This window comes from Siphateles boraxobius, unplaced genomic scaffold (genome assembly GCF_051911475.1).
Source record: "Siphateles boraxobius isolate OS27281-9 unplaced genomic scaffold, OSU_SipBor_1 126, whole genome shotgun sequence".
NCBI classification, from domain to species: Eukaryota; Metazoa; Chordata; class Actinopteri; order Cypriniformes; family Leuciscidae; genus Siphateles; species Siphateles boraxobius.
In genome coordinates this window covers 156,334-177,159 of record NW_027508729.1, presented here as the reverse complement: position 1 = coordinate 177,159, position 20,826 = coordinate 156,334, and the positions used below count along the sequence as shown (strand labels likewise).

The following is a 20,826-nucleotide window of genomic DNA, read 5'->3' as shown; positions in this document are numbered from 1 at the left end:
GCATGCGTGGCGTGATCAGTCTCTGACTGGGAAGACGTGACGAGAACGGTCTCTGGCTGGACGGTCTCTGGCTGGACGGTCTCTGGCTGGACGGTCTCTGGCTGGACGGTCTCTGGCTGGACGGTCTCTGGCTGGACGGTCTCTGGCTGGACGGTCTCTGGCTGGACGGTCTCTGGCTGGACGGTCTCTGGCTGGACGGTCTCTGGCTGGACGGTCTCTGGCTGGACGGTCTCTGGCTGGACGGTCTCTGGCTGGACGGTCTCTGGCTGGACGGTCTCTGGCTGGACGGGCTCTGGCTGGACGGGCTCTGGCTGGACGGGCTCTGGCTGGACGGGCTCTGGCTGGACAGGCGGGACGTGGATAGGCTCCAGGGATACTGTGAACTGGCAGGGTGCTTCATCAGCCAAGCCCACCGTAGATGCCGAACCCCCCAAGTAAAGGGCCAGGTCAATATATCCCTCTAGGGTCCAACCGGTATAATCATCCGGCATCAGTTGCGCGATATCCGCATCCAGCCTGCTCCAGAACAGGTCCATGAGCTCAATGTCATTCAGCGATCCCAGATGGCAGCAGTTCAAAAAGTCCCTCACATACTTCTCGATCCGCTGGCCATCCTGAAACATAGAGGCTAGAAATCTTCTTAGTACCTGGTTGCTAACAACTGCTGGATCCATTGGCGGTGAGTTCTTCTGTCACGATGAGGTGGAAGCAAGGAGGAAGCAGGATCCAATTGCAGCACACTTTATTTAATAAACTCAAACTACATAAAGACACTGGCTAGGGCACAAGACTAAGGAACAGAACCACCAACATCAAGGTACAACAACAACATTATTAAGAACTCACAAAGACTGGACTGAAACACAGGGCTTAAATACAAGGCCAAACAAGCTAAACAAGATAACAAGGGGGCGTGGTATACATGAACACAAACGAGGAGCGGGAAAACTGAACAGGACTGAACCAAAAGCACAAAGACCGGGGGAACACAGACAGACATTACAACACACACGAGAGACGTTGTAAATCTGGCTTGTAACGCTTTACACAGAGGGGCCGGACAGCTTGCCTGAATGCTTGTAGCACACATGTGGCAGTTTGAAAAACACTCCACTAACGACTGTGTTACTGCATAGAAATAAAACAGGGTAAGAGCAACATAAATATAAAACATGCTTTACACACATACATGCGTTGTTCACAGCTCACTCTCCTCATACCTACTGCCCACTCATCAGTAAGGGAGTGAGAGAGTGTGTTCCGCCTCTGAGGAGCAGTACATAATTCTACTTGTTACACTACCCTCACACATTTGTGTGTTTTTCCATACAAAGCATTAATGACTAAGGAACACCTGCCCGGAGTCGGTCCTTGCACTGTGCACTGTTGCTGCAGTGAAGTTATTCAGGTTCCTCGGCACCATCATCTACAATCACATTGATTCCATTGTGATAAAGGCCCAGCAGAGGTTGTACTTATTTTGTCAACTGAAGAAGTTCAACCTGCCACAGGCACAGATGATAGTTTTACTCATCTGTATTGAGTCGGTTCTGTGCACTTTTATAACAGTGTTTGCGCACACATGGCAAATAAAACTGATTCCGATTCTGACCCCTGCCAATGAGGATTAGTTGTGCCTGGCCTCTGGACAGTTTTATGATGATTTGAAAGAGAATGTCTCTTTGGTTCTCCCGTCCCCGCCCAGTCTGTTGTGTCTCCGCTTGTTCCGCCCAGCTCAAAGTCTCCTGTGTCTCCAGAGTTCCTGTGCAGCGTCCCTCTCCCGCTGCCTTATCCTATAACAGCCAGTTCCTCAGCCCCGCCTCTGCTGGTTCCTTTCAGCACCTTGGATCCTCCTCTGACACCACTCCACTGTGTGGATCCCTCGGCTCCGCCTCCAGCCGCTAATCACATCACTCCACCTCGGCCTGTCAACTCCACCTTGGCTCTTCCCTCCCTCGGCCCCACCAGAAACCATCATCCTTGCGGCTTCACTGGGCTCCCTCGTCACTCTGGTTCTGGCTCCGCCTTGGTCAGATGTCGCCTTGTCTGCACCATGTACTTCCGAGCCATCCGCTGCACTCAGTCTCTTCACCCCTTCGGCTCCACCTGGATCCGGCTCCACCTTGGCCCTTAGTCCCAACGGCTTCACCTCAGCCCTTTTGATGGCCTGGATCCAGTTCTGATGCTCATCACGGCGGCTCCGCCTCAGCCTCCAGGACCATCAGTGTTGCCCGTCCTCGCTGGCTTTTTGTCTGCACGTAGGGCTCCACTTCCATCGGCTCCATCTCTGTCCATCGTCCCCTTAGTGTCAACAGCCAAGCCTCCACCATGGCCCCTGGGACTAATGTAATGTAGTCCTGTTTGATTGTGTGACCTGTCATCGTAATTTGATCTAGTTTTCTAGTGAGTGCCAGTTTGCTCCCAAAGTTATTAATTAGTTTCACTTGCGTTTCATTTAGCTCCTTTTGTTTTCCCTGTGTATATAAGACCAATTTTTCCTCAGTTCCTTGTCCAGTATTTAATGTGAAGTAGTTTGTATGTATGCTCTTGCTCCTTGTGTTAATTAAATGTATCTAGTTATTCATACCATGTCCTGTTCTTCGTTTCTTGGATTATACATAGTAACATGTAACATTCATACAGTACTTAATATTTTCTCCTTACTATTTGCAATTACTATATTAGATTGCTGTAGTTTTTTATGTAATTGTATATTTTATTTACTGTATACAATCTAATTTTTTTTCTGTACCCTCATGCTGTTCTCCATTTTTTATGTAGTCTAATTAATGATCTAATGTTTATATATTGACTGATGTGTGTATGATCTGAATGATCTGCATTCCTTGAGTACAGGTGAAATGGTTTTGAGCCGATTGTTTGATTCTGCCAGAAGAGTCAGGGGTTTTGTGAATATAGTTTGAAGATTTCTCTGTCTCTTTAATGCTGTGAGAAATGGGTGAAGATTTCAAGAATTGTGTTTTAGCAATTGTGAAAAACTGAATGCTGCATTCACACCGAACGCGAATTGAGCATCTGGAGCGAGTGATATCCATGTTAAGTAAATGTAAAGATGCATTGATGGGCGTCTGGAGGTCCTGCGGCGCGATGGACGCGATTTCGCCTCATTTGCTTTTTGTGCATTCACGTGTTTGAAGTGAATTGGCGTCTGACGCCCGAGTTGAAAAATCTGAACTTTGGCGTCTGTTCGCGCCACCTTAACCAATCAGGAGCCCGCTTGGCTTGCTGCTCTCACGTGGTGAAGTAATGTGAAAAACGCAGCTGAGGTAGAGCACTTGTAGTTGGTGTCCTGGAGGCAGGGTGATCCTCGATCCGATGCGGGACAACAGGTCAGCAAACTGGGCGCGGAACAGGCGGAAGTACTGCTGAAAGCGGCCGTCATCCAGGCGCAGCTCCTCAAATTCACTTTGGACGCGAGAGTGGATTCAAAATGTTCAAGCGTCCAACTAGACGCGATAGAAGCGAACTTGATGCTCAATTCGCGTTAGGTGTGAACGCAGTATAATGTGGCAGCTTTCTAAAAAAACATAACATTATTGTTCTGAGACAGTGTTTAAAGAGACAAGCTGTTAAAACTGTTCAAACAATAAAGCTTAGCATACTGACGTGGGTCGTTTTAACAGAGATGACACTGATAAAGTTGCTTATGTGATATTAATGCTCATAAACTCTTCTCTCTATGTGTTTATGACAGAATCAGGCTGCAGTTTTGTTGTAACGCCACAGGATCATTCATCCTCACCCAACGCAACACAGCCATCAATCAATCCATCCAATATGAAACAAGCCCAACAAAAACATACACAATTAATGCAGCACTTCACAGTATGCTGCCTGAGGTGTGTGTGTGGTTTGTCTATGAGTGTGTTTTTGTGTGTGTGTGTGTGATCTTTCATTCAAAAAAATTGCAAAAATCTAACTATGTGTGTGTGTGTGTGTGCAGGACTTCCCCTGGTCCGGTCGGCGTCTGGGCCGGTGTGCTGTGGTCGGCAGCAGTGGGATTTTGAAAAACAGCAGCTGTGGACGTGAGATTGACAACACAGACTTTGTCATACGGTAAACACATCCCATCATTCCTTCCTCCTACATTAACCACAACACATCCATCAGTATTCATCCATCCTTCCTGTTAATATGAGAACTGATAAGAATGTAAAATGTGTACCTTGAAATCAGTGGTTAAAGTGGGATTGGCAGGTGGAGGAAGCCTTAAACTTTGTGTAGGTGCAACAGGGAAAATGACTCGCCATAGGACAACATATTGAGTATCGCAATACTTTTTGGGACAAGAGTGTCACCAACTTAAGTATCTGTCACGATTTGGTCTTGTCTCTTTCACGTTTTGGTTTGTTCATGTCACGTTCCATGTCGGTCATGTGATTCCCTGTTTGTCATGTGATCCTGCCATGTGTCTTGTCATTGGTTAATCGTCTGTTCATTGTTCACAGGTGTCCCTTTTCATTAGTCTGTGTATTTAAGTCCTCATGTTTGCCATGTGTCTTGGTCAAGTATTGTTTCCTGTTGTCCGCTGTTTGTAAGTCTACGTTCATGTTCATGTCTTGATTTTGAGTTTTTCATGCCACACCATGTTTTTGTTTTGTTAAATGTTATCAATAAACTGCACTTGGGTTCTATCTACAACTTGCCTTCAGTGGATCCTTACACTATCACAATACTTATTTATTTGATATTTTAATGTTTTTATTTTTGTCCATTTACATCTACCATGATATGATGACGATACCATGTTAAAATTTCTGAACACCGTAATGTGTAACACAAGAATGTTTTTCACAACATAAATTAAAATGTAAATGTTAGGGGGTTTCGGGGGCATGCTCCCCCGAGAAAATTTGGATTTCTCTGACCTAGCTATATCACCATTTTTAGACTTTTGAAGGCCAAAAAAATAGAAAAAGAAATAGCTTTAAAACGGTGTCAGTTGGCATTAGATTATTTGTCAATACCTTCTCTCCTCATCTTCATCACTCTTTTTCTCTCTGTCTCCTTATCCTGCCCTATTTCTTCCTCTCCTAAAGCTGAACTTTGACTGATAGTCTTTTCATTTTCGTCTGTGTCAATGAAGAAAGTAAACATAGGCTCAACTTATATTTATATGTTTTATGAATCATTTTCTGAGACAATTTGATTTACTCGAGGCTACCAGGAAAGCTGTAGCCTAAGTAAGTTGCCAATAGGAACCTTACAAGCTTTGGAATTTGAAGACATCTGTTTTTAAATGTTAAAAGTAGGCTAATATTAAATAATACAAATTATAGGCTACGTTTACCGAATTTGTTGTAATTGGCAGACATTCGGCATCATGTGCTGTGGGAACGCGTCAAAGCATTTTATATTCTACAAATATGCAGCATTAACGCACGTAGGTGATTTTGAGTTAATATTTCATGTCGATATGCAATGGTTAAATAATGTTAAAACTAATCCTGCTATTGATATCTTTGTAAGACTGCCGACCCTTATAGAACATTGGCAAGGAAAACAAATGTCCAGTGAATATCCAACACAATCTCATGAAAGTGCGTATCTATACCACAAATGTTATTTCTTGTGCCATTTATACGCCAAAAAGGTTTTTTGCGTGCATATGCTACACACTGAAAACCCTTTGGTTGGGATTAGGGGTGGGGAGTGCGTGCGTATTACACTCCATAAAGTGCGTATCATATGCACACAAAAACTATTGTTGCCGTATAAATGGCACGAGAAATAACATTCGTTGTATAGATACGCACTTTCATGGAATATCGAACCTAAAACTAACATTACCGCCCTCAACACCATGAGTCCATTTCACGCATTTCTATTCGCTGGTGTTCAGCGGGGAGGAGAGGAAGGACTCTGTCTGGATCATAGACTGTAAAAAAATATGGACGTATTTTCCATGACATCACCCGTAGGTTTCTGAAGAGCGTTTTTGAAGCCTAAAGTGGGCGGAGTCGGCCGTTGCCATATTTGCAGCGTGTCACCGCGCATCACTCCCGGATAAACAAAAATGGGCAAAAAGGTGGGTTTTGGGTGGAGTTAAGGTGCCTGGATGCTGAAACTACGCCCGGCTAGCTCGACGTGATCAAGTTTGCTGGTCTCGCGCTAAAGTGACATCTGACTTAAAGTAGGCCTAAAGCCAATAGTTAAAGTTCATGTTTTTGCCCTTCGAAATACTATAATAGTTAAAAGACATAACTAAACGTGAGACTATGTGTATTGTGATGCATTATTATTCTGCTAGATAAAAATGTATTATAATGCAGTAACTTACAATATTTGCTCTGAGCGTGTGTGTGACAGTGATTCATGCGCATACATGTCAGTCAGCACGGCATCGCACGTCAAGTTCGTAGAGAGCTTTATTCAGTCCATTTTAAATTCTGATGGATATTACCTAAGAAGTTCAAGTAAATGCACTAGAAATCCACGCTCATTTAAGGGACGGAGATGGGGGGTCTATATCTTAGACGTTTTTAAATCTGAACTCCAAAAAGCAACAAAATTGTCAGACAACCATGATTGCATGTTCACAGAGGAAAACAACTGAAAAACAGCGCTGGTTGTTCTTTCGATACTCGACAACGACGGAATCCAACAGCGTGGACGAAGGTATCAGCAGCTGAAAGTTCAGCAGCTGAAATCTGCTGAGGTGAAGTGACGCTAACAGAGAGCAGACAAACGGCTAGAGACAGCAGCGGCAATCCACCTGTCACTCAAGTGGCCACGCCCTTGATTATGCAGCATTTTAAGGCTTAATATAATTTAAACGGATGAAAGTTCACCCCCCTCACAGTAGTCACGAAGGGCGAAATTAGCTATATAGACCAAAACTACTTTTTGCATCAGGCTGTAAAAAATGTTTTCTGCTGTATAGTTGGCCATATTAAGATGGGGGAGATACAGATTTGACTCAGTCTTGCTGCCAGCCTCAAGCGGCCAGCCGATGAATTGCAGTTTAATTCACTTCCGTGTTGGTTTCAAGAGAGAGACAGGGAGGTTGCCGCTTGGTCTGGATGCATGAACCGGCGTAGATGTCCTCTAATCAGGCAGGAGAACCGTGACGGAGAACATAACGTTGGGAAGTGTGTTTGTGAACGCTTGGCCAGGGGAATTGAAAATACGTTTTGATTTGACACGGAACGGCGGAAGGACTACATCAGAAAGAGCTCCAGACTGGCTGCAATTTGACGGTGCACGCAATATTTTTTTTTTAACAATAGCCTATACCACCGCGCTTTTATAGGTATTCATGAATTTATTTATTTATTTATTTAGCTGAGGTTCCGGCCCACTTTAACCCCCACTTGAAATGCAATGTAAGTCGCTTTAGATAAAAGCGTCTGCCAAATGCATAAATGTAAATGTTAATATGATGTTTTCTCTCTCTTTCAGGTTTAATTTGGCAACAGTTAATGACAGTGATGTTGGACTGAAGACAGATCTGGTAACCATCAACCCCAGTCAGCTTCGGTCAGTGTACACACACACACACACACACACAGAAAAAAAAACCTCACAGCTTTGATTATCATTTTAATCAGGGTTCGAATTATGATTTCATCTTTGTGGGGGTCTCTTTAAAAAAATAAAAAAAGTAGCCTATGAGAAGGCGCGGTTTGTGAGATAAATACATTGCTTAACACTGCACTTCATTCTTTTGAGTTCAACGTTTATTAATACAAGAGTAGAGAGATGACAATAATAAACCATCTTATATCACCCTGTTGCTACTAATGGTATGACTTTGTTGTCCTCAAACCCTTCTAAAAGGGTTGACGTTCGCAAGTTCAAAAAATGATAGTGTGCTCCTGTGCCCCCTAGTGGCTTGGTGGTGAGGTTCAACATGCTGCATTCAGGCAGCCTAAATGTGCCTATAGCAGTAGCCCGAATACCATAGACAGTAAAAGAAATGGACACAGAGACCCCATTGATTTCAACGGAGAAAAATGAAGCCCGATTATTGCACTTCCTTCCTGATGGCTGAGCGACTGCGCAGGCTCAAACTGAGCTTGACGACAGTCTGACAGTTGTAAATCTTCTAGTAGCTGTCCCAAACAAATCTGAATCACCTAATTCCTCAAACAAGTTGTTGAAATATTTTGTCCTGTTGCTTTTATGTACTCTCTATCTATGGGCTTCTCCCTTGACTTTATGCCTCTATGTCCCCCCGATTGCCTCATAGACAGTAAAAGATTGCCTGCGAGCTTCTCCTCCTGTCTATACGGTAATGTCTCTATTGTGCGACAGAGTCGCGTGGTTATAACGCAATCGTTAGCCTATTGTTACAAAAACGGCTTCTACGGGGCCATAACGTAAGATACAAAGTAATGGAGCCTTACATTGTTGTGTTTCTTTAGAAATAAATAACGGACAAATTAAGTCTTTGGACGCACAAGATATAAAGTTATTCGCTGTCAAACTGGCGCCAAAATGAATGGGAGTCAATGGAATGATAACCGCAGGTGATGGTCTGCTACAATGGCGCCCCCGCGAAGCTTCAGTTTCCGGCTGATGGATTACCCCCAAATACGGTCTTTTGGAAAACATGTTTCTTTTAGGCTGTTTACCTTTTCGCATGTAGTATCACACCTGTGTGATTAGAACGGTCGGTGCATCACGTGATCAACTGCTAAATTCAAATGTGCTTTCACGCGTTGGCTGGCGCTAAGCCAGAGACGGACGCGCTCAGTGCTGTCATATATCACAATCACAACTATTGAGTGTTTTCAACCACATAATGTTTATTTTAGGTTTCAAACATTTAAATACACATAAGTTCTAGCAAAACAAGGATTTTGAGTTTGTAAAATACACACTGATGTGACGTCTATGGAAGCGGCAATAATAACCCTTTCCATTATAATAAGACGACACCTTTTATTCATATCAGATACACATTGTGTAAGTAGCTTTACATTTTACCCTATTCTTCTCCCAGTTCACCGGCCACTTACTTTCATGTATTTCGTGAGAAGTAGACGAATTGATATCTTGTAAATACAACAGATCCGATTCTCTGAACTGTGGCACAAACTAACATGGCGCCGCCCATCGTGCATACAGCTCAACTAACGCGATCGTTATAAAGGTGTTTAAACACATCCACTCGCACATATTTGACAATTGTAATGTGTTTCATGCTATAGCTACTACATTTGTGAATATTTTGAATAAGAAAGGAAAAATTACATAAAAGCAGATCATCATTCATTTAGTGCTGTGTTGTGGCTGCGCTGTGTCACGTGACAAGCAATGATGCGTCACCATGGAAACATTAAAGTCACAGGTTCTAAATAACGGTCGCCTCGAAAAACTCACGCTGGGAGTCAGTTAGAATATTTTACATTTACATGTGAAAGGGTTAACATAAATATGCCTCGATATATAGGGCATTTTAGAATGTTTGTAAACAATAGGCACCAAGATAATTCCGGGTGGCAGAACTCGAGCCGCTTCTACTGACCAACTGAAGAGATCCAGCTGGCTGTAAACGGTTACATAGTTAAAATCATTGTTGTTGATCAAAGTTGAAACAATGGCGAAAACGTGTTGTGTTTGGTGTTGCGCCGCCAGATATACAACAAAAGGTGTAGGGTTTTATCGATTTCCTTCAGAAAAAAAGTAAATCTATCCAGCTGAACCTGTGGGTGAGGAGGTTAAAGCGAGAGGACGTCATCAAAAGTAGTGCATGATGTCTTCTTTGCGCTTCCCGGCCCGACACATTAACTGTAATTATGAGCCCAAGGCCCGACCATTTTTTTTCTTCGGCCCGGCAGTGAAGGGGTTCTCGAAGAGATACACCGAGGCACAGAAAGCGTCCCAAGCCATGCGTCACTTCCAGCGCTCACAAGCCAGCCCCGTCGACGCCTCGACCAGCAAAGCCGGTGAAACAGGCCTCTCAGCCCCGCCCTGCGGCTGATGCCCAGCGCCAGCCAAGAGCAGCCAAGCGTTTACCGGCGCCAAGGCCCGAGACCAAGCGCCGCGCCCCACACGGCGCCGCCAAAGTCAGTCAAAGTCAGCAAACGCAGGGGAAAGAGAGAGGGCACGGGTCCCGCGCTCGCCTGACCACCCTCAAAGAAGCCAACAAGACTTCCCACAGCCCCCTGTTCAGTTCAGGCGGCTGGGGATTTTATTACTGCACACAGGCCCGCAACAGTAAGCACCTCTTTGCAAACAAACACCATTTTCACGGCGACCCAAATAAAGCACAAAAAGAGCATGTTTGAAAAACACAACACATGGGTTCGTGGTCCCCCTTCACCAGGCGGCCCCTCCCCCGTTGTAACAGTGACTTCCCCACATGCAAATGCTTGTACAGCCAGTCCAATACTCAATGTGTGCACAAATCACAATATAAGGGTATCAGGTCCCCCCACGTTAGGCGAACAGCCCCAATCAGTGTGTCAAGCCCTAGCCACACGGGTTTTAGCCTGGCAAGCTATCCCCGATGTGTCGAGTTGGGTCATAAACACTATAAAGCGAGGTTACTCGCTCCAATTCGCTCGCAGACCCCCGAAATTTCAGGCGGTTCTCGAGACTTCTGTGAGAAGCAACGTGGGTCACGTGCTTCGCACCGAAGTACAGAATCTATTGGCAAAAGTGGCGATAGAATTAGTCCCCCCCGCGCTAAAACATACAGGTTTTTACAGACGCTATTTTCTGATTCCGAAAAAATACACCGGTCTCAGACCCATTCTAGATTTGAGACATTTGAACAAAGCTCTCATGAGAGTGCCATTAAAAATGTTAACTATCAAACATATCCTCGCGCAAGTGCGCCCGGGGGATTGGTTTGTCACAATGGATCTGAAAGATGCTTACTTTCCCATTCAAATAAATCCTCGTCACAGGCCATTCTCGGGATTCGCCTTCAAAGGGCCAGGCTTATCAATACACCGTTCTGCCGTTCGGTCTATCGTTGGCACCCCATACATTCACGAAGTGTGTGGATGCAGCGCTTTCTCCTCTGAGACATCAGGGAGTGCGTGTGTTAAATTATCTCGAAGACTGGCTGGTGCCGGCACAGTCAAGAATCGAGCTATTAGCTCACAGGGATTTGATTCTCGGCCATCTAAATTGCCTGGGTTTCACAATCAATGTTTCAAAAAGCAAACTAACCCCCAACCAGAGTGTGATCTTTCTGGGCACAGTTTTAGACTCGAGAGCTATGACAGCGCGACTCACACCAGAGCACTTTCAGAGCACGCAAGCACGGGCTTCAAAAACTGCTTGGTCTCATGGCAGCAGCATCAAAAGTACTCCGCATGGGATTACTGCGCATGTGCCCGCTGCAGCACTGGCTGATACGCCGTGTGCCAACTCATGCATGGCATTCAGGAAGCTTACGTATTATGGTAAATCACGGTTGTTTAAGAACCCTGATTCCCTGGCGGGCTAAGGACTGGTACCACGAGGGGGTGACAATGGGAACAATTTCCAGGAGGAAAGTGGTTCTTACAGATGCGTCCAACCTGGGTTGGGGAGCGCTGCACGAGGACATGCCTGCATCTGGCCTCTGGTCAAGCACGGAGCAGAGCTTATATATCAGCTGTCTAGAGATGAAAGCAGTTGGGTTGGCCCTGAGGGCATTTCTGTCGAACCTCAGAGGTCACCACGTCTTAGTCCGCACAGACAATATGTCAGTGGTGGCCTACATAAATCGCCTGGGGGGCATCAGGTCAGGAAAACTGCATGCGATGGCGAGAGACCTCCTCTGATGTTCACAAACCAACCTGAGCTCTCTGAGAGCAGCACATATCCCGGCCGTCCAGAATGTGGGTGCGGATATGCTTTCACGGGGCAACTCTCCCCTCGGCGAGTGGTCCCTGGACCCACAGACGATCAGTCTGATATGGATGGTGTTTGGCGAGGCCGATATCGACCTTTTTGCCTCGAGAATCAACACCCATTGCAAAGTGTTCTTCTCGAAGGACACGGACGTGCTGGCCCATGTCTGGCCCAACCGTCCTCTTTATGCCTTTCCCCCCGTCTCGATGATTCCGCAAGTCATCAAACGGGTCAGAGAGAGCGGGTGCCCAGTCCTTCTGGTGGCCCCTCTCTGGAAAACCAAACCGTGGTTCCCGGAACTGGTTCAGTTATCGGACACAATCCCATGGCCTGTCCCACTGAGGAAAGACCTCCTCACACAGGCTAACGGGACATTGTGGCCTCCGAGACCCGATTTATGGGCCCTCCATGTTTGGCCCCTCAACGGATACCCAGGGTAAGCACTATATCTGAAGCCAGGGCCCCGTCGACTCGGTGCCTGTATGCTTCAAAATGGTCGGGTTTTTCCGGCTGGTGTTCGAAAAATCAAGAGATATGCAATGTGAGATATCTGTGGTTCTCTCATTCTTACAGGAGCTGCTGGACGCGGGTCGCTCCCCGTCCACGCTCAAAGTGTATGTGGCAGCCATAGCAGCACATCACGTTCTGATTGTTGGCCAGTCACTGGGAAGAAACAACCTGGTCGTAAGATTTCTGAAAGGTGCGAGGAGAATGAACCCCTCCAGACCTCTGTGCTGCCTTGGGACCTCTCCACGGTCCTGGGGGCTCTGAAAGGTTCACCATTCGAACCGCTCCAATCGGTTGATCTTAAATCCCTCTCGCTAAAGACCGCTCTCCTTATGGCGTTGGCATCTATCAAGCGAGTGGGAGATCTGCTGGCGCTCTCCGTGATCCCTGCGTGTTTGGGTTGGGTCCTGATGACTCCAGAGTCATCCTTAAGCCCAGACACAGTTACGTTCCTAAAGTGCTATCAACACCGTTCAGAGCACAGGTGGTGACTTTATCAGCCCTCCCTCCTTCTGCAGAAGATGGAGAGGTTAATCTTCTCTGCCCTGTCAGAGTGCTGAGAATCTATCTGGAGCTTTCTGCATCTTTTAGACAATCAGAACAGCTTTTTGTCTTTTGCTTTGGTGGTAGGTCCAAGCGGGATCCAGTCACTAAGCAAAGACTGTCTAGATGGATAGTGGATGCTATTTCCATGGCTTATACCGCAGCGGGTCAAGTTTGCCCTACAGGTATCGAGGCCCATTTGACCAGAGGTATGGCCTCGTCATGGGCTTGGTCATCTGGCATTCCCATTAGTGATATTTGTGATGCGGCTGGCTGGTCCTCGCCTTCCACATTTATGAGTTTCTATAATATGGAAGTGCCTTCCCTGGAAGTGCCTTCCCTGCAGGCGAAGGTGCTTTCGGTATGATTAAGATCCGTCGGTGGCGGATATATATATATATATATATATATATATATATATATATATATATATATATATATATATATATATATATATATATATATATATATATATATATATATATATATAACCCGCTTTTTGCCGGTTATATGACATATACAAAACCCGCTTTTGCCGGTTATATTTCATACATATACAAACCCGCTTTGGCCGATTATAATTTCATATATAAACCCACTTGACTGGTTATATGTTCATATACTAATAACCCCGACAGTGTCTGGATTAATTGGTGTAGTATGTTGGTTTATTCTAACTGATGTGTACTATTTAAGCCCTTACGGTGTCTGGTCTATTTATACATAATCATGCAGTTATGGCTTGTTCTGTAGGCTCAGGGGTCCTGAGTTGCAGTGGCAGCCAGTTACTCAGTGCGTCGTTTTGAATGGCGTCCCCACTGCGTATAGCTACGCAATACGAAGTGACCGTTCGAAAGGGAACTACTCGGTTACTCACGTAACCTCTGTTCCCTGAGTTAGGGAACGAGTATTGCGTAGCCAGCCGCACTATACTATCATGGCGAGTTGTCGCTTCAGTCGTTAAACCTGCTATAATTGCGAATTCGGGGACTATTATAGACTGAGGTCACGCCCCCTTGGTGGGCTTTGACGTGTATGACACAGAGTGATCTCATTGGTCGCACGTCGGAGGCGCCCACGCCATTGGATGTGCAGTTTACGCAGCGCAGCCTATGAGCGAGCGAGACGCTCATGTTCTAGCTGTGCAGCTGCAAATGCGCTTTACATAAAGGCTTCAGTAAATCGAGGAAAAGGAGTTTCCCCCCCACTGTGTATAGCTACGCAATACTCATTCCCTAACTCAGGGAACTGAGTGGTGATGGCGCAGTGGATAAGACACATGCCTTTGGCCTTGTAAGAGACCCGGGTTCGAATCCACTGTGAGACACCAATGTGTCCCTGAGCAAGACACTTAACCCTTAGTTGCTCCAGAGGCGTGCGACCTCTGAAATATAGCAATTGTAAGTCGCTTTGGATAAAAGCGTCAGCTAAATGAATAAATGTAAATGTAAAATGTAAATGTAACTGAGGTTACGTGAGTAACCGAGTAATTTTTAGCGGTGAGGGGAGTCTATTTTAAATGCTTCTGATTGGCCATTGCGTTCAAGAAATCAACACATACTGTATGTCTGTGATTGGCTACAATGCTCAACGCTGCAAACATGTTATAAAAAGAAACTGTGGCCTGTAAATCATTTCTATTTTGTTTTAGATGTTCTGGTTGCTTTTCTGCAACAGATGAATAAAAATGTATTAGTTTTTATATGTTTTATTCATAGATATTTCTAGTTTCGGGAGTCCCAAGAATCGTTTTATTCTCCCGCAACCGCACACCCAGAGTGAGTGCATTACCGCCCAATAGAGAATGGGCTATTATTTCATCTGCAACCGCATCACAAAACTCATCATCCGTCCGCCATCCATCTGCACCAACTGCACTGATTACAGCCGCGAGACTAGAAACCGCCCGCCACCCGCCCGAATTTAATTAAAATATATTTTTTCGTCACTTCATCCGCCCGATCCGCGGTTTACCCGCGGAGTCCGCGGCTATAACCGCCAACCGCGCATCTCTAACGCCCGCGCTCGCACTCGGCCATCAAATCTACCCCCGCGCCGCACTCTTTTGCGTTGGGAGTGCACGTCTCTAGATCAAAGGCCCGGCCCGGCCCGAGGATAGTGATGGGAAATATCGGCCCGACTCGGGCAGAGAATCTAAGCTCTAATGATCATGTTAACTATGTCTGAATTTCCACCACGTCTGTTTTTGAATCAACTGTTGAAATGTAGATTAGGCTACTGCCGACGGTGGGTCTCCCTTCCAAGTAATTTACTAGTATTGCCATAGGAACGCTTCGGCTTTTGCCATCCGGAGGAACGTCTATTATTGTTGTGACGTCATGGTGAATTGTCGTATTGAAGAAGAAAGGGGAAAAAACAGGTGTATGATTTTACTGCTTTCATGGGAGCTCATCCTCTCTCTATGGGAGCTCAGCTCCCATTGGCTCCCATGCAATTCGAAATATGATTTTAATTATGACTTTACAGATTAATTTTAAGCTCTCAGAATATTATTTTATTGATTGCTATGTCTAAATTAAATTATAACCACTTCAATTAAAACATATTCATTGGCCATTACTGGCATCTCTATATTCTTGAAACAGAGCATACAGATGGCTGTATTTCTGCACCTCTTCAACCAATCGCTCGGTCACTTGGTCCATTTCCATCTTTCATCACTGAATTTTTTACTGAACTTCTGAATTTACAAATGCGTAGTATAAATGGCGGGCAGTGCTGAAGAACACGGCAGAAATGCGTAGGAGGAAACGTGATGCTACCAAGCCAGGGGCGTGTCTAGAAGGGGGGCACGGGGTGGCACTGGCCCCCCCTGTAATATGATTGGCCCCCCCTGGTGCCCCCCCAACATCATTGGGCTAGATTTACTGTCAACCTGACAATGCCCAACGCCATTGGATCAGAGCGCTGTCAATCACTGGTTGATTTGCGATTCGCAAAGCGGAATCACAGGTCCGCGTTTTTCAAAAGTAGCCTAGGAGAGAGAGAGAGACACCTCGACACGTCACTGTTTATGGTATATACACACTCAATTACAGTATATATTTTGAAATATCGCACCATATGTTGGTCTGATTACTTTCATGTGACTGATCAAGCCAGTAACGTTAGATTAGCTAACGTAATTTCGGCAGATGACTTGTCAGTGTTATTCTGCGGCAGTGCGTCTACAAAATAGATACATGGGTCATTCCTGGTATGCGGTGACTTTCCTGTCCCAATGATTTATTTACTCATATTTTCTCTCAAATGAGTCACATATTTATAATAAATGACTTAAATTGTAGATTTAAGTATTCTTTACCATTTAATCAGAGATAATATAGGCCTACATTAAAAATACTATTTTGTATTTTACACAATTTTAATTGATGTATGCATTCAATTATATCATGTCCTCAGTGCACAGTAATCAACTTCTGCAAGAAATATAAACCATGAAATGACAAAAACCTCAATATATTTTTAATTATTTTATAGACTAGGCTAAATTGCCTCTAATCATACATATATAAATCATGTGGAAATATTGGTCTTTTTCTTAAAAATTTTCTTCAATTACTGCGTCCCTGAAGTCATCTTCCACCCTGTTAGTATGTACTTTTTTGCCTTCCAAATCCAACTGCAATTTCCTTGAGACCATTTTCAAGAAGTGAAATTTCTTTTCTTTTACCTGCTGGAATTCAACTGTATAAACTGAGGTATGCTTCAGCTCTCACTCCTAACTTTTTTTTTAGTTTTTGAAATGTTATCCTGCTTGTCCCACCCTTAAAGTTCCACCCTGTTAGGCTATGTTATGGAGAATGTTTGTCCTATCAAAAAAAATGTAAAAACAAATCTGACATGGTTCTAAAAGTTCTGTTCATCTGTAGAAGGTTAGCTAGCTAAATGTTGATCACTCAAAGAGCTATGGCTAACTTAGCTCAGAATTTTCCACCCTGTTAGATCTATAAACCTAAGGGTGGAATGTTAAACATATTCGATTCATCAAAAATTGTTTTGCTTGTTTCAAGAAGAAGAAAAAATCTAAGATGGCATAAGGGACATATACTATCCAAGAAAAGCTCATTATTGTTTAACATTTACATTATTATCATGTTGTGATATACGTATATGTCCCTAACAGGGTGGAATATTTTTATGGACAGTGTCTGAACAATCTACCAATAATTATTATTATAGAGTCCCTGAGCTTGACCTATATGTCAAACATCAAACCTATATGTTAAACATGTCACTATTTTGATAGAATGCTAAAAACATGAAAATCATGCCCTTTTTTTCCCAACATTTATGAAGCCAAAATGTCACCGCTTACCAGGAATGACCCACATATTACTTTATCTTTTGTTTTAAAGACTAAAGGCACTATAATTACAACTCTGTGTAATTTATACTGAATGGGTTTTTGTTTATTTTTACACCGCAACAGGACATCCAAGGTTTCTTTAAGCCCACCAACATGCAGATTTCATGCAGAGAACGTTCGCCAACACACACACACACACACACACACACACACACACACACACACACACACACACACACACACACACACACACACACACACACACACACACACACACACACACACACACACACACACATACACACACACACACACACACACACACACACACACACATTCAGTGTTTGTGTTGAGAATAAAGCATGTTAAATAACTAAATAATGCCTAGGGGATGTTTTTTATTTATTAGAGCAAAACTGTGTGGTCCAATCCATGTATAATACAAAATGATTTTCAGGCTCTTGTTCAGTGCCACATTTAATACCATCTATATTAGGTCACTGAGCATTGCAAAGATTTTTTTTAAATCGTGCTTAATATTTTCTAAACACGTATTTATTTCCATTGGAATTTTCTGATTTCCCATGGGCCCCCCCTGACTGGATCTTGGTCCCCCCTGTGCCCCCCCATTTATAAAATCCTGTAATCGCCCCTGTACCAAGCCGACCAATCACAGATCTTGCGGTCTGCGTGGTCTCGACGTGTAGTTAAATTTTTGAGGTAGGTGCGCATCAGGGTACGACGAAGGGTACGGCGTATGGTACACGTCTGTGCGTATGCTACGCGGTACACTATGGCGTACACTCGGCGCAGAAGTATAAATTGGCCTTTAGTCGTAACCTACACAGCGCCCCACGTAAGCCCTCAGTGATCGCTGTCCAACCAACGGGGTGGTAGGGACAGGGCTTACAATGGAGACCGTCGTGGGTGTATATATGGTTAATGAGGACCCAAATGTGTGTAATGACATGGGTATAAAAATGTAAACATGGTGTGCTCCCAAGTGAGACCCCATTAGTTACGTAACGTAGTCGTGACTGACAGATGGGGAACAGAGGCATATTTTCCGTGGTGCACACATATGTGATCATCTAGTGTTCTGTCATTAGCGTTTATTAAAAAATGGTGTTTCTGTAGATACAAAGACCTGGCGAAGAATCCGGATCTATTGGTGGAGCGGGTCAGTGTGTACGGAAACGCACCCCTCATTATTCCTGCCTTCGCCTACACGATCTGCACATCAGTGTCAATCACAGCACTCAAAGTCCTCCAGCCAATCAGGCCTCAGCAGCCGGTAATGTTCTTCAGCCCCTCTTACCTGCGGACACTGGACCGGTTCTGGAAGGGGCGTGGCCTGCAGGAGGTCCGCCTCTCCACGGGGTTCCTTTTAATCAGCACTGCACTGGAAATGTGTGAGCATGTTCACGTTTACGGATTCTGGCCGTTCGACAGCGACCTGCAGGAGCAGCCGATTCCATACCATTATTACGACCTGATGCGCCCAAGCCGCCGCATGCACAAGATGCCGGAGGAGTTTGTGCGACTACTGCAGCTCCACAGCCAGGGGGCGCTGACACTGCACCTGCTGCCCTGCTCCTCACCAGGGGCGGATCCAGAAAATCATTTATAGGGTGGCATTATAGGGTTCGCATGAGGACTATCCCAGGTTGTTGAAGACACAATAAGATTTTTGGATTCAAATATATTTTAGCAAACGTTTCCAATAATTTTTAAATCCAGAGAAATCCATATTTAACCAGTGTAATGGACCGTGTCATTGCGCCGGCTGTCAGAAACGTCATATCAGCGTTAACCTCAATTTCCAGTTTTACTTCTGTAGTAGAAACCATGGAAACACAAAAGATGCTTTAAAGGCACACTATGCAGGAATTCCGTTTTTGTCAAACAGTGACCCAGTCGCTGTGGAGCACTTGTATTTAACGTTACTGTCGTACATGCTGTTTTTGCACTCACGGCCTGATTTCAGAGCCTTTCAGCACAACCGATTAATCACCGCTCGCCACTGATCTATAACCGGTTAAAGGAGTCATCGCTCGCCACTGATCTATTCTTTAATTAAATACAAAATACAGCCGCTCCAAGTAGCAGTGGCCCGATGTATATCGATACGGCCTATCTCTTCAGTGAAAGTAGGTTTAATGAAACAGGTTACAGCAACACACAGGTGTCAAAAAGGGCAACTAACATTCAAAAGAAATCACTCCCTCTTACTGTTAAATGGAAACTCTAAAATACCCCGTAGGCATGTGATCATATTGTAATGATGCGCATGTTTTTGAATAAGGGAAATGAAATTAAAAGTCTTTTTTTTCTGGCCACTTGTGAAATTTGTGCCAAGAACAATGTTAGGAAAGGAACATTGACACCAATAAGCCACAAACCAGTATCAGAAGGACCATTCAAGCACTTGGTAATGGATTTTCAGATAATGGGTCGACATTCATTTCAGGGCAATTAATTTAAATCTAAACAAATCTAAGTTTTTATATCAACAATTTAATTGTTAAAAAAAATTCTTCAACAATTTAATTGTTAAAAAAAATTCTTCTTCAACTTTCTGCTAAGATTTATATGTGACTTTTTATGAAATCATGCCAGCTCAAATTGGCAATTTATGCAGCGAAAGTGCGGCTTATTTGAAAAAAATGCGACTCCGGTATAGGCCAAATATGTGGACTTTGGCTGATTGCTTTGTGCGATCGCATAATCGCGTTTTTCTGTAGGGAGTGATATATAATGAATATGTAATATAGTGCAAAATGTTCCTCTTTTGAGTTATCTAACTGTCTAATGATTTTATTGTCATTGAATGACTTTTCTGAGATAAATGTAATTGCTCTCATGCTTTCTCAGTTTGAGCGATTATTACATGAGACATGATCTGTTAGTATGTTGTTCTACATATTTTATCATTCCTTCTAATTTTCAATCATGATTATTTAGAAACTATTGAATTTAGTCAAGAGACGCTTGAACTGAGCCGTTACAGCAATGCGCCACATCAAAAAAGGTTTTTAAAAAAATTACATGAAACAAGTAAAATGACTGTTATGTGTGGAGATCAGTGTTGACTTTTATACTAGATAATTCTGCTCCGGGAGGAAGATTTAGCGAATCCATGATTAATGTGAAAACCTTTTTTATGAGATAAAATACTTTTTATTTTATCATTGTTTAGGTGTACAGAATTCATTCAGGGGTCTTATTCCCCTAAATCATTCAGGTCATAGTTTATATTGTTTGTATTGTATTGTTGCGTTGGTGAATCTGAATGTAATTAGATTGTTACTTTAATTTTGCTAAATCTGGATTACCGGTAGTTGACTCAGGGTTCTAATATAAGGGATTTTTGTTTATTTACTTGTGAAAAGTCATGTAAATAAATATATTTTACAAACATATATGGAATATAGTGGACTATTTTTTCGTGTATTTGATGTGTTTTCTAACTATTGGGCCTATATTTAAATTTATTTTAGAAAATAACGATTATCAAGTGTTCACAAACACGACCCAGATAGCGTAGCCAGAAAAGCGTCTCTAGGTGTGCATGAGGAAAAATGGGTGTGCCACATTTATTGTCCGATTAATGTGCAAAAAAACCCTTG

The 20,826-nt window shown here is 43.8% G+C and overlaps 1 protein-coding gene across 1 annotated transcript in view; it reads left to right on the top strand.

The window, feature by feature from the left end:
- The window catches only part of LOC143733617 (alpha-2,8-sialyltransferase 8F-like), a 41,027-nt gene extending 20,408 nt beyond the window's left edge, over window positions 1-20,619 (top strand). Inside the window, exons 4-7 of the mRNA XM_077225146.1 lie at window positions 3,716-3,860; window positions 3,965-4,077; window positions 7,423-7,500; window positions 18,335-20,619. Of these exons, the coding sequence (XP_077081261.1) occupies window positions 3,716-3,860; window positions 3,965-4,077; window positions 7,423-7,500; window positions 18,335-18,827 (829 nt within the window). The 3' untranslated portion in view covers window positions 18,828-20,619. The remainder of the gene's footprint in view (window positions 1-3,715; window positions 3,861-3,964; window positions 4,078-7,422; window positions 7,501-18,334) is intronic.
- Window positions 20,620-20,826: the final 207 nt, after the last annotated feature.